A 17,294-nucleotide genomic window follows, 5' to 3' on the forward strand; every position below is an offset into this window, starting at 1 on the left:
TCCAGTAAAGTCTGATTAAAAATTGTTCGAGGGTCTCCAATGAGGTAGATGGGAGTTAGGTCCACTCTCTAGTTGGTGATAGAACAGTTCAGTTGCCTGATAACAGCTGGGAAGAAACTGTCCCTGAATCTGGAGGTGTGTGTTTTCACATTTCTGTACCTCTTGCCTGATGGGAGAGGGGAGTAGAGGGAGTGACCGGGGTGTAACTCATCCTTGATTATGCTGGGGATTTTGCTAGTGCGGTGACACAGTATTCCAAGTGAGTTGAAACAACGAACTGCAGATGCTGGTTGATACCAAAGATGAACACAAAGTGCTGGAATAACTCAGCGGGTCATGCAACATCTCTGGAGAAAAAAGATAGGTGACGTTTCGGGTTGGGATCCTTCTTCAGACCCTAATTCGGTCCCGATCCAAAACATCACCTATGCATGTTCTCCGGAGTAGCTACCTGACCTGCTGAGTTTTTCCAGCACTTTGTGTCTGTCTTTGGTACTCCAAGTGAAGTCTGACGAACGTTTTGTACAGTGCAACATTTTTACCGGAATAATCCTGGATTAGAGGGCAGTGTGTTTTGCATTAATATTTTATTCCATTTTCAGCTTGCAATCAAACAGTCTGCACAAGTTTTGCCCCCCAGTGTTCATATGGAGAGCGACTTATTACCCATTACAAACCAGACTTCTGCTGTCCTGGCTACTTTTGCGGTAAGGATATACATTAATACAGAAAATTCCTCCCGGAGAGAAATCCGGAGGTAATGATCCATGTGCACTTCTTAAAAAAAAACCAGTGTATATTTCCAGTCTCGATATTATCATGGGTAATGAGCAGTCATTGCCAGGAATATTTAACATTTAATGCCATTGTGGCTTTCATAAATCTACTCCATAAAACACACCTTAGAAAAGTATAGCATAGGAACAGGGCACAGTGGTAGAGCTACTGCCTTACAGCGCCAGAGACATGGGTTCGATCCTGACTACTGGTGCTGTCTGTGCGTGGTTTGTACGTTCTCCTCATAACTACGTGGGTTTTCTCTGGGTGCCCTGGTTTCCTCCCACACTCCAAAGACGTGCGGGTTTGTAGGTTAATTGGCTTTGGTAAGTTGCAATTTTGTCCTTAGTATGTTGAATGGTGTTAGTGTGCAGCATGGTCGTGGTCTTGGCGGGTCGAAGGACCTTTTTCTGTGCTGTATCTCTAAAGTCTAAAGGAACAGGCCTTTTGGCCCCTAATGTCTGGGCTAAAGATAATGCAAAGGTAAGCTTATCTCCTCTGCCTGCACATGATGCATATCCTTGGTCGAACATGTGACTATCTAAAGGCATCTTAAACGCAACTATCACATCTGCCTGCACCAACACCCCCGGTAGTACATTCCAGTATAGCACCGACAGTTCTTCATGCATGAATGTGCATAACAGGTGGGATAAAATAGAACTAGCGTCCTGGTGATTACTGTTTGGTGTGGACTCGGTGAGCCAAAGGGCTTGTATCCACGCTGTGTCTCTACAGTCTAAAACTAAAACAGAACAGACTTCCATACCTACAAAGATGGAATAATCAATTTGTTGTGCAGCATCTTCAATCTGTTGAGATGCGGTGATGACAAAGTTCAAACTGAAAGTGTTTTGGATCAGAGAAAAAGAAAAGAAAATAAGTCTAATTTCATTACATTTTTCATACATGGCATATGCTTTCAGAGTAGTTAAATATTTATGTAGAAATAAAAGATTAATGTTGAAATAGATAGATAGGGGAAGCAGTCAAAATCTTTTTTTCCCAGCGTGGAAATGTCAAGCACAAGAGGGCATAGCTATAAGGTGAGAGGGGAAAAGTTTAAATGAAATGTGTGGGGTAAGATCTTTAAAAGGAGGGTGGTGGATGTCTAGAATATGCTGCCAGGGATGGTGGTTGAGGCAGATACGATAGTGGCGTTTAACAGGGTTTTAGATGAGAAACGACACAAAGTGCTGGAGCGAATCAGCGGGTCAGGCAGAGAACATGGATAGATGACATTTTGAATCAGGACTCTTCTTCAGACGTGGAGAATGGTGGGATATGGATCAGAGGAGGCAGGCAGATGAGATTTGTTTATCTTGACATTATATTTGACTTGGACATTGGGAGCCAAAGAGCCTGTTCCTGTGGTTTCTATGTGATCTATTAGCTACTTTAATTGATAGACTGTTAATTTTCTACAGAATGCGATCCAGAGAAGTGTGGGTCTGATATCCCGATTTGTCGAGAGGACCAGACATTGATTGCTACTCGAGCTGATGGCAGTTGCTGTTTGGCATACATCTGCAGTAAGTTACACACATAAATATTGATTCAAAACGACTAACTGGTACCTGAACATTCAGCAAAAGTTTATTCCTGAGAGTTCATAAAGTTATACAGTATGGAAACGGGTCCTTCAGCTCAACTTGCCCCATCACACTGGTCCCACCTGCCTGTGTTTGGCCTATATCCCTCCATTTCACATCCATGTCCCTGTCCAAATATTTCTTAAACACTATGATAGTAGGGCGAGTTAAGTATTTGATTGTAATACCCTATCCTGAAGGATTATGGCACGATTAATGGAAATGAATGCTGTTTGCTGCAGTCTAATTCTTTTTTTTACATTTTTATTTATTAGAAGTACAGTAAATTACAGTAGTACAAGCCACATATATCTTATTACATTTATTGTACCCCTTCATTTTTTAAGCTTTAAGGAAAGATAGAAATAAATAAAGTAGAGAAAGTGAGAGAGAAAGTTGTGTTAGTGTAAAAGAGTGATAAAAAAAAAACAAACCCATTAGACAAATAGTTAGGGGAAAAAAGTTAAGAAATATAAACCATAGAAAAGAAAGAAAGAAAAAGAAACAAAAGCTCTATTATGAAAACCGCGCAAAAGGGATATACCAACTTCGTATTCTAATTCAGTGCTTCCAATGCAGTTGAGATATTTCATACAATGGCCATTAACTAAAGAATAGTGAATAATAACATGTTGTAAACAAGCCTCAACTACCTCCTCCGCAGCCCGTTCCTTATGGGAATGGACCAAGCAGGGATGGGGCATCTTGTTCGTCGTGGACGAGTTGGGCCCAAGGACATTGTTCCACGCTGTAGGACTCTGTCTCTCTATGTCCATTGACCAATATAATACTTTGCTCGTCCTTGTATTCAGTGTGCGGTGCTTGCTCGGACCAGATACCCACCTGCTCGGAAGGAGAGATGATCACGGTGGACAACAACACAACGGAGATGTGTTGTCCAAACTACCAGTGTGGTGAGCATGATGCTTTGTCGTTCAATCCATCGCAATCATTACTAGCTGTATAAAAATAAATGCGGCACACTGCAGTCTGAAGCAGGGTCTCGACTCGAAATGTCACCCATTCCTTCTCTCCAGAGATGCTGCCTGTCCCGCTGAGTTACTCCAGCATTTTGTGTCTATTGCAATAGTCAGGTTGTAGTTCGATTTCTAAAAGAACTATTACCAAGTAATATAGGGTGGCACAGTGGCACTGCGGTCGAGCTGCTGCCTCACAGCGCCAGAGACCCACGTTCAATCCTGACTGTGGAGTTTGCACGTTCTCCCTGTGACCCCGTGGGTTTTCTACGGATGCTCCGGTTTCCTCCCACATTCCAAATACATGCAAGTTTGTAGGTCAAGAGTGTTTTAATCTCATATGTCCCAAACAGAACATTGAAATTCTCACTTGCCGCAGCAAAACTGAATATGTAAACATTGCTGAAAAATTGGAGTGAGATACAGTGAAAAGATTTTGTTTACGAGCTATCCAATTAAATCAGACCATACTATACATGAGTGCAATACACCAGTAGATCAGGTAGTGCAAAGAAAAAAATACCACAGCGCAGAATACTTTACAGCATGATAGCGTAGCAGTTCCAGAGAAAAAGTCCAATATTGCAATGAGGTTGGTTGGAAGACCAGGATTAAACCCTAGCTTATGGAAGGACTGTTCAGAAATCAGAGGGGAAGAAGTTGTTCTTGAGTTGGTGGTACATGTTTTCAAGCTTTTGTACCTTCATGTGGTCGAGATATCAGGCTTCAAAACATCTTGAGTTTTGTTATGAGTCTCATGAACACTTTACAAGTATAGTGTACAGATATTGCTTACGATAGGATGCCCTGATTTTGCTGGGTGTGTTTTACCATCTTGAATCAGCACTGTATTGTAATATACCATTAGACGTCAAAGTTAGGAGAATCACGCTGATTTTTTGCCACATTTCAATTCGGAGAACCCCATACTTTATCCTCATGAATCATATCTGCTTTATTTCTCCTAGTTTGTGAAATAAATCGATGTCCAAAGTTTCAGTGTCCTACGGGAATGCAGGAACTCCATGCATGGAGTCCGGATCGGTGCTGCCCAGTTCATTCCTGTGGTATGTGGACTTTATTTTGAATTTCTAAACATTTGAGCAACTTGCATGACTTAAGCAATTAGGCTTCATTTTATATATTTCCTTTTTTTATTTGTAGAATGCGCCTGTGAGACATTTCCTAAACCTCAGTGCAAATTGGTGAGTGGCACGTTGTTACGTTTTGATATACTGTTTTTTTACCTCAGTCTGAAGACTCAACTATTTTGTTATTTGATTATTTTAGGGAGAGATATTGGTAAATGAACAACAATTTGGAAATACTACATCCAATCCATGTGCCTGCCCGGAATACAAATGTGGTAAGCTCATATTCATCACTCTGGTCGTCCAATTTCAAATACGATATGATACGATAGGATAGAACTTTATTTATCCCAGGAGGAAATTGGTCTGCCAACTGTCCTAAAACACAACAAGATACATGACATTAAAGTGGCGAGTGGAACGTTCAGGATTGGGGAGGGGGGGAGGAGGGTCCGTCTACCCCATGATCCAAATGAGAATTAAATGCAAGTCTATAAATGCAACACATTTATTCCATAAATAACACGGGATATTGCAACATTCAAATTGTTGCAGGCAAATTTAATTGAGTTTGGAAAGGGATCAAAATTAAAATATCAGCCTTTTGGGTCGGACTGAAGAAGGGTCCTGACCTAAAACATCACCTATCGATGCTCTCCAGAGATGCTGCCTGACCCACTGAGTAACTCCTGAACTTTGTGCCTCCACTGTTGAATGAGCTTGTTTTATTCTACATTTTAATGTGTTTTATGAACTCAGATACATTATTTTCATGTGTTTGTTTGGTTGCAGTAAATGACAAAGTGTGCATTGATGGAGAGAGAGGTACATTGCGCCCAGGTCAAGTCATTGTGGAGCACACCACAGATGGGCTGTGTTACACCACACAGTGTACACACAACCTGGACAATCAAACTGGTGTCTACAACCTGCTCGTCAACATGGTTAACTGCTCGGCACAATGTGAAATGGTAATAATTCTTGAGTAGTGAAGCTTCACCATTATTTAATTCTGCATCAATCCTTGCTAAGCCATTTAAGCTGGAAAGAGTGCAGAGAAGTTATATGAGGATGTTGAATGGAATGGAAATATACAGCATGGAAACAGGCCCTTCTGTCCAATGAGTCCATGCCTGCCATCGATCACCCTCTCACACTAGTTCTATGTTATCCCACATTCTCATCTACTCCCTACATACTAGGGGGGATTTTACAGAGGCCAATTAACCTACAAACCTACACGTTTTTGGGATGTGGGAGGAAACCCAAAAAACAGTGAACAAAGGTCTAAGGTAAAATAGGCAAGATTCAATAAGAATCTGAGGGACAACTCTCTGTAGGTTAATCGGCCGCCTGTAAATTGGCCCTTGTGTGTATGGAGTGGATTTGAGTGGGTTAACATAGTACTAGTACAAATGGGTAATTGATGGTCAGCCTGGGCCTGTTTCCATGCTGCATTTCTAAGTTAAGTGATTTAATGAAGGAAATGGAGATGCCAGCAACCCATCCTAATAAAACCAGTTTCCTGCCCCCCCCCCCCCCCCCCCCCCAAAAAATAATACAGTGAGTGGAGGATATTGATGTGCAAAATTTAAAGCTTTCTAGCCACCAGATGGTGGACAGTGAAGGACCCATGCATTGCCACTATTTGTCACTTTGCAGCCTTTTACAGTGCAACATAATTTAGTTTGTTGTCACATGTACCGAGATACAGTGAAAAGCTTTTTCTGCGTGCTAACCAGTCAGCAGAAAGACAATAAATGATTACAATCAAGTCATCCATAGCGTACAGCTACAGGATAAACAGAATAATGATTAGTGCAAGATACAGTCCAGTAAAGATAGTGTGAGGGGCTCCAATGAAGTAGATAGGAGATAATTGAGATAGATAATAGGTGAAAATTGACTATCAGTAAACCAGAAAAGCCATTACTTTATTTGTAAGCTTATAACAATATACTGTGATTATCATATAATTACTGATCTATTGGTACAAAAAGTAACCGAAAAATATTGTGGTAATTTTAATGTCATGACTTAGCAACGTGCTCTACAGCATGTGAGACACTTTAACGTTTGCCTTCTATTAAACATACAGAACCAGGTTTACATTCCTCCTGATGACCCGACAACTTGTTGTGGTGTTTGCAAGAATGTATCCTGTCTAGATAACTTGGAAAATGAAAATACAACCTTTCACAAGGTGAGAAAGAGAATGCAATAGTCAATAATTTAAATTTTGCATGGCGTGTACTATCTACCAGAGACGGGGATCAGGTCATTGATTTCATGATAACCATTTGAGGTGTTCCATGCATCTGCCTCTTTGTAATATAAAATGCCTTCCAACTCAAAAAATAAACCTGCAGTTGAATGTTAATCTGTACACTCCCACAGTACTGTAACTGTTAAACTGTAAATGTTATTGTTGTATGATACAACTATTGTGTTTGAATGATCCCAGTGGTCTATGTTTATTGGTATTGGTTTCGGATTCTCATATGTATCAAGATAATAATAATAATAATGGATGGGATTTATATGGCGCCTTTCTAATACTCAAGGCGCTTTACATCGCATTATTCATTCACTCCTCAGTCACACTCGGTGGTGGTAAGCTACTTCTGTAGCCACAGCTGCCCTGGGGCAGACTGACGGAAGCGTGGCTGCCAATCTGCGCCTACGGCCCCTCCGACCACCACCAATCACTCACACACATTCACACACAGGCAAAGGTGGGTGAAGTGTCTTGCCCAAGTGTCTTGCCCAAGGACACAACGACAGTATGCACTCCAAGCGGGATTCGAACCGGCTACCTTCCGGTTGCCAGCCGAACAGGGAAAGCCCAGTCTAATCATACCATACATTAGTACAATCAAGCCTACACAAGTTACACCAGGTAGTGCAAAGTGAGAGAGTACTGAATACATTTGCAAAATTGCAGTGTTACAGTTTCAGAGAAAAGGTCCAATGCCCGTAATGAGGTAGGTTGGAAGATCGGGACTACGTGTGCAGAATACAGATAACCCTTGGCGTAACGGACCATGGGGGAGAAATATAGTGTCTGTTGTTGCCGATTGTCTGCTATAACCAAGTAACGGATTAGTTGCATCCACCTAGCGGTCGCTCCATGCAACAACGGGTAGTTTTCAAATACAAAGTTCTTTTTAACAGCTAAAAATGTACTTTTCTTATTAGCAAATAATATTAAAGGCTATTTGTTGAACAGATTACCATTGTACAAATGTCGATCGAAGCAATTGCTTGTCAATGTCTATGGCCTCCCGCTGTGTACTTAAAGAGACAGCTCTGCTACAATGAAAATCCGCTATAACGAGGGTCGACTGTATAGGGTCACAACATTATAGCATTATAGAGAATGAGTCCAATGTCCTCTGTGACGAAGGTTGGATGTTGTCTAATTTTTAGCTCTGGTTTAACTTGATACTTGCCCAGAGACACCAGTTCAAGCACCTCTTGCTGGTTTAGTGGATTTCCTCTAGAATGATGAGGACATGTACAGAGTTTGTACGTTCTCCCTGTGACGGCGTGAGTTTCTTCCGGGTCCTCCGGTTTCCTCCCACATTCCAAAGAAGTGTAGGTTTGTAGGTTAATTGGCTTCTGTAAATTGTTCCTATTGTGTAGGGTAGAACTGGTGCAAGTGTGATCGATCGCTGGTTGGTGGTGATACTCGCGATAATCGATTTCCACACTGTATCTCTAACTAAACATGACGATTTACCTCAGTAACATAGGCATTAGAAAATTAAATCACCAATTTAACTCGATTGTGAGGAAAATGTAACACAGTAGCTATTCTATAGGAAATATTACTATATATTTCATTTTCTTTCAATAGCCTGGAACATCGTGGGTGTCCAACTGTGTCAGATACGATTGTACTGACACGGTTTCGGGACCCGTCTTGATCACTTCAAACATAATTTGCCCGCCTTTCAACAAAACTGCGTGTTTGAAGGTCAGTGAGTCACACATCACGTGTTCAATATGGTTTAATTGAGGATTTATTCTCAATCATGTTGTAGACTGAATACTAAGCATTTGGTCAAGGGAATTGCAGATCCAAATCAAATTATTTCAAAGCGGAAGTCAATATCCTTAAAGCAATGTGTATGTCTAGGCCTCTGCGTGTTAAAGGAGCAATATCATTTCTGGATAATTGTATAAATAACTCTGCAAGATACTGTTCTTTAATATTTAAAAAAAATCACAGTGCTGGAGTATCTCAGCAGGTCAGGCAGCATTTTGGAGAATATAGAAAGGTTCTTATCAATGTTCCCCATAGATGTTGCTCGACCCACTGACTTACTCCAGTACTTTGTGTCTCTTTTTGTAAACCAGCTTCTGCAGTTCCTTGTGTCTCTCTTCTTTAATATAGACTTGCTACTATTTTTATTGGTAAATTCAAGGCCTTCTATCTGGTAGATTTGTTGTTCACCAAAATGGAAGGGTGGGCTTCTACCATTGATCTTCATCAAACTACTTCACAGAGCTCTTGTGATGTTCACCGGTTAATAATAATTCTCTGCCTGGTTCGATGTATTCTTTATGTAGTTCAAGATCACTTGATATCATAGAGTTGTATAGCAAGGAAATAGGCCCTTTAGCCCACTGTGTCCATGACAAACACATTGGCATTACTGGGCCATAGACCTCCAAAAAACTCCGATCTATCGGTTCAAATGTCCTTTAAGTCAAATCGTTCCAGATATGGACTACTCCGAGTGGAAAAAGTTGCGCCTGCAGGCTTCTTAAATCACTCCCTCTCATCTTAAGCCTATACCTCTAGTTTTATAATCCTCTACCCTGGGAAAAAGACTGTGAGCGTTTATGCATCCCCTCATGATCCTGTACATCTCAATAAGGTCACCTCTCAGTTTCCCACGCTCCAAAGAATATAGTATAAAGTCATAAGGGATGGGAGTGAAATTCGGCCCAACAAGTCTACTCCGCCATTCAATCGTGGCTGATCCATCTCTCCCTCCTAATCCTATTCTCCTGCCTTCTCCCCATAACCTTTGACACCTATTCCAGTCTATCCTACCTATCCCTCTAACACAAGCCCAGGTAACTACCTGGCGAATCTCTTCTGCACCCATTCCAACCTAACGCATTCTTCGTATAGAACCAGAACCACACACAGTAGTCCAAATGTAGTTTGTACAGCTGTATCACAATGTCCCAACTTTTGATGTGCATCGTTCAACTTTGTTGCCACTACAATAATTAAAGCTTTTCTCCCTCAGATTGGAGGATCTGTTATAACATACATGGATGGCTGCTGTCAAATTTGTGAGTAATCATTTAACGGAGACCATTCTGAATCGAGCAGTGATCAGCAATTCATTAAAATAATCACAGCACGGAAACGGGCTCTTCACCCCAACTCGTCCATGCAGTCAAAAATGCCCCATCTTCACTAGTCCCACCTGCCCGTGTATGACTCATAGCCCTCTAAACCAGGGGTCGGCAACCTACGGCCCCCGGGCTGAATGTGGCCCGTAACCTGAAATCATCCGGTCCGCCGAGCTCTGGCTGTACCACATCCTGCGCAAAGCCGCCGGCACGGCTGCGCATCTTCTGTGAACACGTTTAAGAAAGAACTGCAGATGCTGGAAAAATCGAAAGTAGACAAAAATGCTGGTGAGACATGCAAGGATTGCATGAGGCTGCCTCACCCGATGAATTTCTCCAGCATTTTTGTCTACCTTCTGTGAACACGTGATTTGATGCCAGCCATCCGGGGCAGGATCCATGTGTACACGTGATAGATGTGGCCTGTCATCCGCTCACAGACATGTGTCCTGGCCCCTATGCAGTACAAGGTTGCCGACCCCTGCTCTAAACCTTTCCATCCATATATCTGTGTGTTTTAAATTGTGCTATAGTTCCTGCCTCAACTACCTCCTCTGTCAGCTCATTCCATATGCCCACCAACAAAATGGTAACATTCATATAGAAGTCATGATTTCTATAATTCCTTTATAGGCAATAATTATTTCACGTATTGATATATTTATAATTATCACAACACAAAAATATAAAGCTCCTAAAATACAGGCTATTTTATAACATTGAATTGAATGATTCAGTTCAATATAATACAATGAAGGGCAGGGAAACAGTTGTATGCTGACCATTGATCACCAGTTCACAATAGTTCTTTGTTATCCCACTTTCTCATCCACTCCCTATACACTAGAGGCAGTGTACAGGGGGCCAATTAACCTACAAATCCCCACATCTTTGGGATGTGGGGTTAAACCAGAGCACCCAACGAAAACCTACACAGGGAGAACATACAAACTCCACAGAGTCTGAAGAAGGGTTTCGACCCGAAACGTAACCCATTCCTTCTCTCCAGTGATGCTGCCTACCCTGCTGAGTTACTCCAGCTTTTGTGTCTATCTTCGGTTTAAACCAGCATCTGCAGTTCCTTCTTACATACAAACTCCACACAAGTAATTGGTATTTTTTGACAGTAATTTGTGCTATTTTGCAACGTTTAAAAAAATATATATTTTCGCCATCGAAATTATTCCTTTCTATTCAGAAATCAGCTGTGTACCTGTGTGTCGGACACAAGCAGCAAAACTCCTTTAGTAGTGACTAATTAGAGTTACGTCAATAAATCACCAGAGTGGAACGTTGCTTTAAATTAGTTAACATAAAACAAGAAAGTAACGTTGTGAATGAATGAAGTAAACAACTATCCAAGAATATAATTCCAACTGCGAATGAAAGTTGAAGACTTTAAAATCACTTCACAACTTAACAGAAAGATTAATTACATCTTAAGAAATGCACTATTCTTTAAAAAAAAAACAAATTATGTCCAACTCACATTCAAGAGGTTTGGAAATGCACACTGATATATTTTATTGGTAATGAATGATACAGGTAAAGAGGATGTAAAGTCATGTCAGAAGGTGGTGGTGAGGATGACCATTCGAAAGAACGATTGCCGAAGTAACAGACCTGTGAGTAACAAATGAAATGAGCAAGGGGGAGGCCATTTAGGACTAGGATGAGGAAAAATGTTTTCACTCGGAGAATTGTGAATCTGTGGAATTCTCTGCCACAGAAGGCAGTGGAGGCCAATTCACTGGATGTATTCAAGAGAGGAAGTTAGATTATAGCTCTTAAGGCTAACGGAATCAAGGCATATGGGGAGAAAGCAAGAACAGGGTACTGATTCTGGATGATCAGCCATGATCATATTGAATAGTGGTGCTTGCTCGAAGGACCGAATGGCCTACTCCTGCACCTATGTTTTTTCAATGTTTCTATATGCTTCTTGTACTCATACTTACCGTCAAACTAGCTGTCTTCTTCTTTGGATACATACAGCATGGAGACAGGCCCTTCGGCTCAACGTGCCCATGCTGCCCATCGAAGCACATCTCATTTACCACGTTTGGCCCATATCCCACTAACCCTTTCCTATCCATGAACCTGTCCAAATGTCTTTTAAATGTTTTTGTACCTGGCTCAACTACCTGTTCTGGCAGCTCGTACCATATACTCACCACCTACTTTGTAAAAAAAGTTGCCCCTCCTGTTCGTATTAATTTTTTCCCCTCACACCTTAAACCTATGTCCTCTGGTTTTTGATTCCCCTACTCTGGGTAAAAGACACTGTGCATTCATGCTATTAAATTCCCTTAACGATCTTATACACCTCAATAAGATCGCCCCCTCATCCTCCTGCACTCCAACAAATAAATTCCTAGCCTGCCCAACCTCTCTCTGTAGCTTAGGCACTCAAGTCCTGGCAATGTCCCCGTGAATGACTAACATGTCATTATATAAATAGAATACAGAGAAGGTACTGGCCTCCCAGCCTAACAAGCATATTACTTTCAGTCTGAAGAAGGATCCTGCTCCAAAACATCACCTATCCTTTTTCTCCAGAGATGCTACCTGACAATGTGTTTCCAAGTGTTAACACGTTGTACTGTTTTCCAGGTAAACATAGTGTCATGTGATGGAAAGTGTCCCTCAGCAAGTATATACAACTACAGCATTAACACGCACGCCAGGTTCTGCAAGTGTTGCAGGGAAATTGGGCTGCAGAAACGCATGGTGCAGCTCTACTGCAGCAGCAACACAACCTGGGTCAACTACTCTATCCAAGAACCGACAGACTGCTCCTGCCAGTGGTCCTAGAGTTCGACGGGCAGAATCGAACAAGAAACAACCACTACTGTCTCACCTGTGAAACAAAAGGTTTTTGACAATCTGTAGTTTGGTGCCACATGCAGTCTGTTCCAATTAATCCCGATCTATATTTAGGAATTTTTATTATTATTCTAGTTTGACATTTTACTGACGATCCTTTATTTCTCACTCCTTCACCATTCTCTACAATACTGCCTGAAACAGTTCATTAATTTAACTCGCAAAAGAAAACTCTGCCTCCTACCTGCTTAAGGTCGCCAAAGAAATCCAGCAAACTCGAGTCTAACTTGTGCTATTCTGAGAGTTTACCTCAAATTGTTTCACTGCAAGTGACCTACCGGTTTAGAACACGATGCAGTACAGCACAAGAACAGGCCCTTCGGCCCACAATGTCTGTGTTGAACATGATGCCGGCAGCATCATTCGGCCAATCACGGCTTATCCATCTTTCTCTCCCGACCCCATTCTAATGCCTTTTCCCCCATAACCCTTGACACCCTTACTAATCAAGGGTCTGTCAATCTCCAATATATCCATTGACTTGGCATCCACGGCAATGAACTCCACAGATTCACCACCCTCTGACTGAAGAAACTCCTCCTCATTTCTTTTCTAAAAGTACATCCTTTTATACTGAGGCTATGGCCTCGGGTTCCAGACTCTTATCTACCCGCGCATGATCCATATCCCTCCATTCCTTGCTCATCCATGTGTCTATCTAAAAGGCTCTTAAATGCTTCTATCCTAACTGCCTCATCCACTATTCCAGGCACCCACCACTGTCTGTAAAAAATAAAGTTGCCCGACGCATCTCCTTTAAACTTTGTCCACTGGCCAGAGATATTTGAATGCCCAAGTAGAAAGAGTTCGATTTCCTGGCCCCCATTCCCTCACTTAAAAGCAAACAGGCCTCACACAAAATATATTACCTAAAATTTCCATAAATAATTCCACAATTATCTTAATTATCCATTTTTAATTAAACGTTATCTTTTGAAACATTTTTGTACAGAACTATTGACTGGTATTGCCAATGGATTTAGTAAAACACCTCAAATGTTTTTTTTTAATTCTGTTACTTTTAAGGTGAGTTTACTCACTGATCTTTTTCTCAAAATATTTCAATGTCTGTTTTTTTTTTAATGATTTACATTAAACTTTAATTAAAAAATTTAAGGGTAGGTTATGGCATAGATATGTAGTAGATACATTACAGATAATTGGATTCTGTATATTTCGGTGCACTTTATTTAAACATTAAAACAAATAAAACAGAACCACCTTTTTCCATATTTGTGGACATCCTATATTTAGTCAAAATTGCTGTGAAATGAGTAATTATTTTTTTATCATACATGTGCGTGTAGTTTTCTAGTTATATATTCACAGATTATGCTGATCTCCAATTGATATGGGTTTTTGTGATAATTCTAATTATATAAATAAAGATTTAAAATAAGTGGACCAAGAATTTTAATCAGCATGTCTGTGTTTTTTAAATATGTACCGAGTGCATGTGTAGTCCAGCATTAGAAAAAAATGCTCTTTTGTTATGTTTAGTTTAGTTTATAGATACGGGAAACAGGCCTCTTGGCCCGCCAACTAGCAAGCACCCGTACACTAGTTCTATCCTACATCCTAGGGATAATTTACAGAAGCCTATGGAGGAAACCCCCACGGTCACACTCCATACAGACAGCACCCAAGGTCAGGATCGAACCTGGGTCTCTGGCGCTGTACAGCAAAGATTATAGAGCAGCAAAAATTGCTGACTTTATTATTGTGGTAATTTTAGATCTATTAAAAAAAATCTAGTAACTTTCTAATGTACCAACAACCCTAGTTTCCCAATGAGTGTTGATAGGGGAACAAAAAATAACATTTTCAGGACAAAATAATGTCGACAGAAAACAATAATATTTCCTCACCTTTCTTTGTTGTTGGGGAACCTGAAGACAGGTTGAGTTGTCAACATCGGCAATTTACACCGAGCTGTAGATGTGGACGCCATGATAGTTTGCGGGCAGCCCTATAAAATGGCGTACGCAATCACACACGTCATACTACGTGTTTTTCGCTGAGTGGTGCATCTTGCTCCTCTAGTATCTTTGCTGTAAAGCAGCAACTCTACTGCTGGCCACTGTGCAGCCCAAAAATCTGAAGCAGTGGCTTCCATCCTTTGGTGCTCTGGTTTCCTCCCCACACTCCATAGACGTGCAGATTTGTAGGTAAATGGGCTTTGGTAAAATATTTAATATTTCCTAGTGAGTAGGACAGTTAGTGTATGGGGATCGCTGGTCAGCGCAGACTCGGTGGGCCAAAGGGCCTGTTTCCACACTGTATCTCTAGAGATTTCATTGAGAGATGTGGATATTTGGATCTTGAAAATAATGAGATAAATTGCTTAAAGAATGCACAAACTTGCACTGAGAGCTGTGAAGGCCAAGACACATGTGACCCAGAGATTGACATCGGAAGCAATTCTTATCCGTTTATCTTAAACAAATCCCTGCTGTCATCTTCTGATCTATCCTTTCCCTGCGAAGATCAAACTGGCTGTTTGGGGGGAAATAATTAATTTAAGGGAAATGATCTCTGGTCCTTAGTGACCATTTTAGTTTTAAAGCGTTCTTATGTCAAGAGGGCCTCATTAGTGAACTCTTTCATCCAGTGTCACGTACGAGAAAGAATAAAAACAGTTCCAAGAACATGGAAAGTGAAAGGATGCAGACACCTGGGCAAGACCAGTGTTCCACCTCTCCTGAGGAATCTGATAAATGTTTCTTGCATACTTCAGCCAAAGAAATGTCAGGAAGGTGGATAAGTAAACACGAGTCGCAATCAATGAAGTTCAATCGTGGTAGCGTTAAATTGATGGCAAACACAATGCATAGAAACATAGAAACATAGAAAATAGGTGCAGGAGTAGGCCATTCGGCCCTTCGAGCCTGCACCGCCATTCAATATGATCATGGCTGATGCAGGAGGTGGCTTAGATGTCCTGCAGGTGTACAAGGGCTTTCCTGTGTATAACACCACACTCTGCCTCGGAAAAGCGGCCAACATAATCAAAGACTCGCCCCACCCTTTTCCCTGCTCCCCTCAGGTCTTCTTCTTGCATATAGCGTGCACAGCCTAAAGTTGAAGGACAACTTGTTTTATTTGATCTTATTTGATTGTGCACGCCAGGTTGATTGCATTTGTTGAAATGGGGCAGACCACGTGAAGGTTGCAATCTCCCACCCCCTCCCCTCAGGTGAGAGGTGCAGAAGATTGAAAGCACGAGCCATCAGGGTTCTGTCCAATTCCCCTCTACCTCATTGGACTTTGTCTATGGAACTGTTGCGCTGTTTAACTTGGGCATCGATTTTGAGCTGTAAGCTGCCTACCCGTCATTCCACCGCTTAGAAAAATAGTTTGTTTGACAACCCTTATTGCAGCCTTGCTTCCGAATGTTTCAACTCATTCTAATTGCCTTTGAAGCAACTAATTTGAAACCTAAAACCCTTCATGTAAACTCTCAAAACATCGGCCAAACTGGATTGTTTTTTCCTGTGATGAGTTCACTGCTTCCAGAAAATAATAACGTATTTATTCTATGGTGGACAAGAGTGTTTACCCACATTTTGGCTCACGTTTCCTTGGCCAATTACTTTAATATTGTGGCCCCTGGTTATTGATGTTTCCACCATGGGACACTACCTTAATTTATCAGTGTTTTTTATGCGACAAAGAAAATAATTAAAAAATGGCTTAGAAATCAGGGGAGTGAGGATATCAGGTAACCAAGCCTACAAAGGTGAGGGTTTGGAAGACTTGTCAACGGCAATTTTGGCTGCTTAATAGAAGCTTTCCACGTTTTAGTTTAGTTTTAGAGATACAGCGTGGAAACAATCACTTCGGCCCACCGAGTCTGCGTCAACTAGCGATCCCTGCACACATGTTCTATCCTAGACACTCGTGAAAATGTAACAATTAACCTGCACATCTTTGGGATGTGGGAAGAAACCGGGGCTGGCGGTCACAGGGAGAATGTACAAATTCGTACCAACAGAACCCGTAATCAGGATCGAACCCAGGTCTCTGGTGCTGTAAGGCAGCAATTCTACTGCTGCACCACTGCCCTCAACTTCATGCAGAGTCTAAAGAACTTATTAGTACAGCTGCTGTTTGAAATGCTCTTAACTAAATGCTTTGGGGGAGGATTGCGGTATTAACTGCAAAATGAATGAATCTGGTTTAATAAACAGATTTAGATTTGAGATGAGAAATTAATTACTTAAGGATAAAATGAGACCTTAAATTTTAGCTTTTCATTGACTGGGTTTTCTGTTGGAAACTGGGCTAAAGCACAGCCTTGGGGAAGGTGACAGTGAACTCAATGGTGCCAACCTCTACCATAACTGAGGTCACATTTTAAAGAAAATTTCCTTTTCACACAAACAAAGCCCTTCGGCCCACAATGTCTGTGCCGAACAAGACCAGCCTGCACATAATCCATATCCCTTCACTCTATGCATAACCATGTGCCTATCCAAAAGTCCCTTCAATGTTACGATCGTACCTGCCCCCGCAACCACCCCCTGCAGCACATTTCAGGCACCCAGCACCTTCTGTGTAAAAAAACTTGCCACGCAGATCTACAAACTTTACCC

The 17,294-nt window shown here is 41.4% G+C and overlaps 1 protein-coding gene across 2 annotated transcripts in view; it reads left to right on the forward strand.

The window, feature by feature from the left end:
• Positions 1 to 14,110, forward strand: part of otog (otogelin) — a 120,491-nt gene extending 106,381 nt beyond the window's left edge. For both annotated transcript variants that reach the window (XM_033039001.1, XM_033039002.1), the window contains exons 45-56: positions 603 to 707; positions 2,205 to 2,309; positions 3,182 to 3,283; positions 4,315 to 4,413; positions 4,511 to 4,551; positions 4,637 to 4,712; positions 5,230 to 5,408; positions 6,536 to 6,640; positions 8,297 to 8,416; positions 9,705 to 9,750; positions 11,359 to 11,438; positions 12,427 to 14,110. In XM_033039001.1, coding sequence (XP_032894892.1) covers positions 603 to 707; positions 2,205 to 2,309; positions 3,182 to 3,283; positions 4,315 to 4,413; positions 4,511 to 4,551; positions 4,637 to 4,712; positions 5,230 to 5,408; positions 6,536 to 6,640; positions 8,297 to 8,416; positions 9,705 to 9,750; positions 11,359 to 11,438; positions 12,427 to 12,627 — 1,259 coding nt within the window. In that variant the 3' untranslated portion in view covers positions 12,628 to 14,110. The remainder of the gene's footprint in view (positions 1 to 602; positions 708 to 2,204; positions 2,310 to 3,181; positions 3,284 to 4,314; positions 4,414 to 4,510; positions 4,552 to 4,636; positions 4,713 to 5,229; positions 5,409 to 6,535; positions 6,641 to 8,296; positions 8,417 to 9,704; positions 9,751 to 11,358; positions 11,439 to 12,426) is intronic.
• The last annotated feature ends 3,184 nt before the right edge of the window (positions 14,111 to 17,294 follow it).

Source organism: Amblyraja radiata, chromosome 20, assembly GCF_010909765.2.
Source record: "Amblyraja radiata isolate CabotCenter1 chromosome 20, sAmbRad1.1.pri, whole genome shotgun sequence".
Taxonomy (NCBI): Eukaryota; Metazoa; Chordata; class Chondrichthyes; order Rajiformes; family Rajidae; genus Amblyraja; species Amblyraja radiata.